Genomic DNA, 8337 nt, shown 5'->3' on the forward strand with positions numbered 1-8337 from the left:
ATTAGGTATGGATGATACAAAAGTAAATTCAAAAGAATCAAATTTATATCTATCTTATAAAAACAAATTATGCCATACCAAATGAGTATCACTCTTTAAAAATGTTATTTTTTGGTAAAAAACTAGTTTTCGAGGGAGGTAGAAAAATGGAAACAAAATGATTCCAAAAAATTTCAAAAAAATATATTTAGAATTGACGAACAAAATGTCACAAATTACTAGTTCACATCATCTACAAATTCCTTACAGTTTAGTAGTAATAGGTGTTTGAATGTGAAGTTTTTTCTTAAAATGAATATTTCAGTGTCAAAGTTGGCAAAAAAGTGTAACCCATTATTGTGGGTTCACGAGTTGTCTCGCACGTCTCTTCCCTACTGGTCATCCACGCTTCCTTCTCGAGGGAACTAGCTGAGTCTTGAGGGCCCGATAGTCCTCATAGGGTCCCCACTTAGCAACTTTCAGTCGTGTTTCCTAGACAATGATTGATGAGATCTATTGTTTTACACCTCGTAGTCCTATCTGCGTTGCAGTTCACCTAATTTCCTTGTTGCATGTTGTACTCCATATAAGGAATGACTGGAGTGGAGGGACATATTCACTCACATGTAGCCATCTCCCACCCGGGCTTACAAACCCCTCCATATCCCTAACCAGGGCTAACAATCCTTCAAACCCACCCAACCATTCTTTCTTTACACACCTATGCATTATCTTTGCCATTGATCGATGCGGTTCTAGCTCCAAACACCACGCCATGAATAGCGAGACAATGTGGGCACTTGGTGCGGTACTTGAAACCCCCTTCTAGATATTCCACCCCTAACACGATCTTCACTCTGGTCAGGAAAGTGCGTTCCTCATACATGAAAATGTTTGCCAATCTATCGTCAATAATTCATCCCTAGAATGCCACTTGTTGTTTGCTTGTCTATAGAGAAAAAATTGCTTCCATATTGACCCCTATGCTCCACAACTCCTCCTTTGGCTTCACCCAGATGCAAATGCAGATGATTTCATTGCCTCTTGTGTGGTTTATATTCGACTCATCTGTCCAACGCCATAAATGTTCCTTCCAAATTGGTATTGGGGTAAGAAATGGTAACATCTCCCATGCGCTTAGATACGGTAACAAGCTATAAAAATTTTTGGTGCTTGGACTTCATTACTGTGCCAATACATCACCCTTGACCAGTCACCTCTTGGTGTTGCCAAATTCCTCCTTTCCTGATGCAAAATTTACACCACCTCTTCTCCCGCCTCCTTTGTACACCAATCCAAAACACATTGTGCAATTATACATGTGTGGGCTGAGTTCAATAAAATGATTTGGTCAAATTCAGTGATTACTACCTAGTTCAATTCTACACATCTACCAACCTCCCATTATCTGACCACCTGATTTCGTTTTGTTCACAATCCATGACCATCTTTGCTTGAAGGTCTGCATCATTATTACCTTCCCTCAATGTGTGGGAAATTTTGAATTGTGGAAATTCCTTTAGTAGTTTAAGGATCATCCTAATGATCTTATCAATTTTCCAATGGATTGCCTCCCCCCTTGCTAATGCTTGTGTAATAATCTTTGAATCACGCTCCAAACGTAAATGTCCAACACTAAGCCTTTTTGCCATTTGGATTGCTAATAGGGCCACATTAGCTTCTGCCAAGTTATTAGTTGTAATCCCCAGACCTAGTATGCATTTAGCCAAAATCATCTCTTCATGGTTGCAAGCCACACACCCTTCCCCTGATTGACCTGGGTTGCCTTTCGTTGCTCCATCAAAATTCACCTAGATCCACCCTTCATTTAGAGGATTCCATTTTATGTTGTGTCTTTGCCTTTCTATAGGATCAACCCTATGAAGCCCATTAATGGGCATCCTCGTCGCTAATTGTTACACCCACAAAATTCAACTGTGCAATAATCATGTTGAAAGTGGTTTGCTACAGATGTACCTTCACTTATCTTTAAGGAGTATAACTTTTTCCGCAGGGATAACTTATTTACTAGAGACTTTCCTTGATAAATGTCACCAAGCTTCTTCCATAGAGTAGTTATTATCTTCTCGTCAAGAACATCCAACCGAATAGAATCTGCAAGACATAGTCTAATCAACCCTTTGGCTTTCCTATTTGTGAGATCCCAATCTTCTTGTTTCATGTCTGATGGTTTGACTCGAGACAATGAAACCCAAAGGTCTCTATCCATCAATAGGTCTTCCATCTTGAGTTTCCATAACTCATAATTGCCATCGCTGGATTTCTCAATGTCTACTCTCCTTGATGTGCTCACCATCTCAATCTGCAATTTCAAACACCAGTTCTTTGCAAAACTCCCACTACAAAATTATCACAAAAAACTCATCCTGCGTGCAAGGATAACACAACTGGTCAGTCTCTGATACCACTTGTTGGGAAAGTAGAGTGTGGAAATGCCTTCCAGAATGTTAAATTCTTAGAGAATAAAAGTAGGAGTAACTTTTAAATTTAAAATTATAGTCATTAAGATGCTTGCAATCATAGACAAAACACCAAAATTTTGCATGGGAAAACCCTTACGGGTAAAAAATCCACACACCAAAGAACTAATCACTTGTACTATAGTAAAGAGTATTTACATACAAGATACAAATTCAAATGCTTTGTTCTAGTCTTTGTTCAGGTAGCATACAGATATCAGATCAACTTTGATCCACACAGATTAGAGTCACAAGAATTTTGCGACTTAGCATTTATCAACCAACAATCCCATCTAATCGATCAACTTCCAACTAATTGACTTACATCTACAATGATTTCTTCAGTCATTTATACCTCTGTCCACAAAATAGTTCATTTCAGATCCCATAACTCCCAACCATTGAACATTTCAGACTGTTGAAAACATGTCGAGTATTCTACATCGACTTCCAATGGAGTTCCTCAGACTCCAACTCGGACCAACCATTGGCATCCAACTTAGTAGGTCAAAACAAGTCACATGTGGTCCCCACCTTTCACTCTTAGCATATCGGAGAGAGAGATGACTTCGACATTCTCCTTGAGAAGTGTTATCGAACACCGAAGTCTCATCGAAATTAACTTTATCGCCAAGACTGCTTTAGGTTATATCGAAAACCAACCCTTCGCCAAGACCACTCCAAAGTCTCTTTGATGTCATAGTTTGTCGGTGAGAAATGTGGCTTTGACTAACTGCTTGAAGCATCTTATCGAACTCTAATGTTACATAAAAAATCCCTTTTATACTCGACGTCGCCAATACTTCTTCAAGTCTGCTCGAACTCATTGCATCTCTGGCTGTGTGTAAAACACGAAGGGTAATCAATTGACTTTGGAGCTTGTCGATAACACAAAAGTTTATCACACCAAACTGATCACTACAGAAAGCTGCAACATAATTAAATGCCCAATTACATGACTTAGTCATGTTACGAGATTTCAACTAGTAAGTTTGAGGCATCCATCCTCAACAATGGGTATCGTTGGAATAGAAGTGAATGAATTTATTGATCTAGAATAGAGGGACATTGGTGCATATTCTAAGGTATTATACTACCTTCAAATTATAATGCAATGTTTGGAAGATTTTTCTCGTAGAAGGTCAAGCATGAAGTAGATTCTATATAAGAAATCAACATATATGCATAGGATTCCATTTATAAATTGGGTATAAGATGAAGCACAACTATTTGAAAATGATGGCTATAACACATATCATGTTGAAGAGGTACATGCAAGATGTGCATTTATAACTAGTGCATATAAATTGTTGGACATAATGTCTTGACAATTATTTGCCCACCAAAATTTTAAAAAAACTTCAATATTTAATTATAAATTATTATGCTTATAATTATAACAAAATGGCTCTAAAAAATGTCGTCAAGTGTTAATTATATCTTATTTTATAAACATTTTTATAGTGCTAAAAAATGAAAAAGAATCGAGTACAAACAAAAAAGTTATATATACCTCCTAATTTGTAAAGACAAAGAAAGTTATTGGCTTGGAGAAGATTAGGTTCCTTAATTTGTATAGAAACGTATAGTCTATAAAACTCTTTCTTGGGAACTAAACAAAGAATAGATTTTGCTAGTTTGTGAGCTAGTGTTCTTATTCTTTTTGTTGTTAATTGTTTTGATGTTCAATTTACAACCATTCTTAATAATATTTTTTGTCATGCGATGAATATTAATTTCTCCCCTTAATATAAATAGTTTTCATTGTGCATCTAGGATGAAATTATTGGACATTTTCTAATTTGTGAGTCATGAAACCCTGCATGGACATATCTTTTTGATATTAGACCGCATTCCATTTATGAACCCCTATTGCATTATTTACACTTAGATAACCCTTTTTAGGGAATGAATATGCTTTTGTGGGATTCTTTTTATAATAATATAAGATTCTATTGTGTGGTTTGAGAGTTTTGTTGTCCTCCAACATCAAGGATTATCAATTTGTGCTAAATGGATCATCAAAACACTTGAATGAAACAAAGATTTGAGGGTCTAGTTAAACATTATATTTCTATTAGAGTGCCTTATAGGTGCCAATCTTGGAAGGATCTTGTTTTCATACTCTTCTTATTATGAATGAACCTATCCATACACAAGACACTTTTGTTATTAAGATTATATGAAATATCGAGAAGCTATCAAACCATGGCCCTTATGGGATGACAATGAACCATGCAAGAGATTATCTATCAATCAATAATTTATTTGGGGTTTCTCATTGTTTCTTCTCAAGAATAACTCCTTGGTAAGGTACAAATGGTTCTTGCTAAGGTACAATTGGTTCATGCTTTGCAATTTTACAATAAGAGAGGTTTTTTTAATCTCATCTCAAAGAATATTAAGAATTTTCATTCTTGACTCAAGGTCAAATTGAAATACAAGCTTTACAATCAATATTTGTATACATACCAAATAATTATGGGTTCAATTTCCCATAAAATACTTCATAACATTGAATTTAGAAGTTTTAAACTTTGGTGGGAAGATTGAAAATGGTACGTAGACACACCATTATTTGTGATTACAAACATCACAATGGTTATACTTGTATTTCTCTATATTTTTACATTGGGTCTAAATTCAACCACTAATGGGTTCTCTAGTTTTCTATAGGAATTGAGAAAATACAACACCACAAGAGCCCAAATAATCTCTGCAAGCTGAAAAACCTGTTACAAGGAGAAGCAAGGAATCAAATATAGAAAAACAAATACACAAAGAATATGCTCAAAAAGAGAGAGCTCAATATTCACAAAAATATGTAATGTGATTCTTACAATGAAAAGAAAGAACTCAAACTTTAATAGGTGAAGAAACCCTAAAAGGGAAAACCTAGGTTTGCACATAATAATTAATTAAAATAATTAATTATTTGCACCTAAAGTTAGCTTAAGTGTAAAAGAGATAAAGGGAACTTAAATAATTAAACAAATAATGTTTAATTAATCAAGTAAATACCCGAATACTCTAACACCCCCCCTTAAGCTAGACTTAGGGAGAAGCTAAAACTTAGAACAACTACTGAAAGCAATAAAGATGGGTCCCGACAACAAGGCCTGATCAGGTACCCAAATACAATGAAATCTCTATGAACTGGAGAAATAGAGAAAACCACGTGGGAACAAAACTCTACTCCAAAAAGAGATGGAAAAGAATACCACTGAAGCATGAAGAACCTGCAAACTCTGTCAAAAAATAACTGCTGATCTGGAAAAACTCCACTGAAATAAAACATGACCAGGTAGAGAAGACTGTAATCTGTATGAATGCCCTCAAATGACACTACTCGAATTAGAAGGCAAACAAGGCAAACAACTGGAATCGAAGATACAAATGGCATGAAAACACCAAAGCCTGAAGAGCTGATCAATCGAACCACGAAAGCATTAGAACCAATAGGACAAACCTCCCCATAATGCAAAAGTGGGAGAGGGACAGGAACATTGAAAAAAACAACCAAGAAGAAATGCATGACGAAGAACCAGGAACATCAAAGGTGCTGAGAAAAGTACATGGTGTCATGGAAGGAACACACTTGACACACATCATGAGGCGAATGTCGTGGAAGGAACACTCATTGGACAAAGGAATATGGCAAACAACAGACAAACATCAACCCCCCTCATGGCACTTGATCAATAGTGTATGTACAACAAGACACAAGATATGCAAGATTCCAAGTAAACAATGCATGATGGCACTTTATCTAAGTGCGTTTGCATAAATACAAGCTACAATAATAAGAAGATTGGAAATAGAAACGTGAACCAAAATAGAGACATCCTACTCAGAGAAGAGATCTCAAGACCTAAAACAACCATGATATCCACCAGAGTGCTGAAAAGCAAAAAACTGAATAAAATATGCATGGAGTAGAATCTGGAAATAAAACTAAGATGGTTGGAAAGTACATAGCACATGCTTTCCAAAAATACAAACTTTTCAAAAAACGGAGGTTGGATGCTCACTCTATGGCTCCCAGAGTGCAAAAACTAGATCTCACTTTGACTGGAAAAAAATATAGTCAAACAGAAAAATTGGAAAAAATTACCAACACCATGAGGTCGGTCCCGAAACTAGCTTTCCGACGCCTATTCATTTTTGAAAAAATGACTCCGTATGCCCAAGATAGAGCCAAAAAACCAAACCCCCCCTGAAGAAGGCCAAAAAAGGAGGTCTGGTGGCTCTTTGGTGGTCCGGTGGCCAGTGGGTGGTGGCCGGGTGGAGGGCGGAGTGGGTCGGCGGCGGAGCCAGGTGGCCAGGAGGCGAAGTGGGTCGGGCGACAGAGGAGGCCGAGCCGGGAGTTGCAGGCGGCGACCAAAGGTGGATTCTAGTGGCGGGGAGACCAGTGGTGGTGGCTGGGGAACACAACAGAAGGTGGGCGTAGGTGGCGGGCGGTCGAGAAGCAGTGGAGGCCGTCGGTGGCGCTGTCGGTGGGGTTCGGAGGACGGCGGGGGCCAGCGGGGAGAGGTCGGTGGGGGCCGGGGGTTGGGAAGCCGGAGGCCGGCGCCGACAGGGTACAGGGGCTGGAGGAAGACGCCAGCGGCGCTGTACGGGTTTGCAAAATGGCAGGGGCCCCACGGTACCCTGCGACCGTGAGGGCCCCCAAAAAACTTTGCAAAAAACTTTTTTTTTTGAAAACCCTATTTTTTGCCCTTTTGATTTTTTTATAAAAAATCAAAATCCGGCCTACATGCCGTAAAAAGGCCAAAAAAAAAAAAATTGATTTTTTTTTCTCGAAATTCGTGCCAGGGCCGTACGATCCTATGGGGAGAAAAAAAATCACCCAGATGCTCAGGAGTCAAAAAAAGGTCAAATTTTATATGACCATAGGGGTTTTTGGGCCTTCTGAGCACGATGGTGAGGTCTATTTAGGCCCAAAGTGCTCAGAAAAAAAGGTCAAACCCTAGGTGCATAAAAAATTCTGAAACCCCATATCTGCTTCCAAAGCCAAAAATTCTCAAAACAAGAACATGTAGCTGTAGATCTGAAGCTCTGATACCATATAGGAGTTGAGAAAATACAACACCAAAGGAGCCCAAATAATCTCTGCAAGCTGAAAAACCTGTTACAAGGAGAAGCAAGGAAGCAAATACAGAAAAACAAATACACAGAGAATATGCTCAAAAAGAGAGAGCTCAATATTCACAAAAATATGTAATGTGATTCTTACAATGAAAAGAAAGAACTCAACCTTTAATATGTCAAGAAACCCTAAAAGGGAAAACCTAAGTTTGCACATAATAATTAATTAAAATAATTAATTATATGCACCTAAAGTTAGCTTAAGTGTAAAAGAGATGAAGGGAACTTAAATAATTAAACAAATAATGTTTTACTAATCAAGTAAATACTCGAATACTCTAACATTTTCTTTGTGCTATTTGTGATGCAAAGTTTAGATTGTTTGGTCTACTATCTTTGAATCGAAGTCTATCCATCACACAAAATTAACCCATCTAGGATTGTCAACTTTTGTTGCCCATTTAGTGGACAATAGGAATCTAAATCATAATTTTTTGTTTTGTCTTATAGCTTAAGAAGTTTGTAATTTTATTCATGGTTTTTCCAATTCTTTTAGGTTTGAGCCTGTCTCATGGCATGTGATTTTTATTGAGAGGTTGACATTGATGTTTTGTAGAACTCACATAGATTTATTACGCTTTGAGGGTGCAAATTCTTTTTAGCATTTAGAAAGTTAAAGACTATTATATTTATTAGCCATGTTGTTGACATCCACTTCACATTTTTACTAAGGTTGTGATCCAATATTCTTATGTAGATCTAGGTGAAAGAAAATAAGGTTGCATTTGAT

At 37.4% G+C, this 8337-nt stretch overlaps 1 protein-coding gene across 1 annotated transcript; it reads left to right on the forward strand.

The window, feature by feature from the left end:
* The first annotated feature begins 3472 nt into the window (after positions 1-3472).
* Positions 3473-7121, forward strand: LOC131041166 (uncharacterized). The gene is made up of 2 exons (XM_057974156.2): positions 3473-3476; positions 6730-7121. The coding sequence occupies exons 1-2, from the start codon at positions 3473-3475 to the stop codon at positions 7119-7121; spliced, it is 396 nt and encodes a 131-aa protein (XP_057830139.2).
* The last annotated feature ends 1216 nt before the right edge of the window (positions 7122-8337 follow it).

The sequence above is a fragment of the Cryptomeria japonica genome, chromosome 3, assembly GCF_030272615.1.
Source record: "Cryptomeria japonica chromosome 3, Sugi_1.0, whole genome shotgun sequence".
Taxonomy (NCBI): Eukaryota; Viridiplantae; Streptophyta; class Pinopsida; order Cupressales; family Cupressaceae; genus Cryptomeria; species Cryptomeria japonica.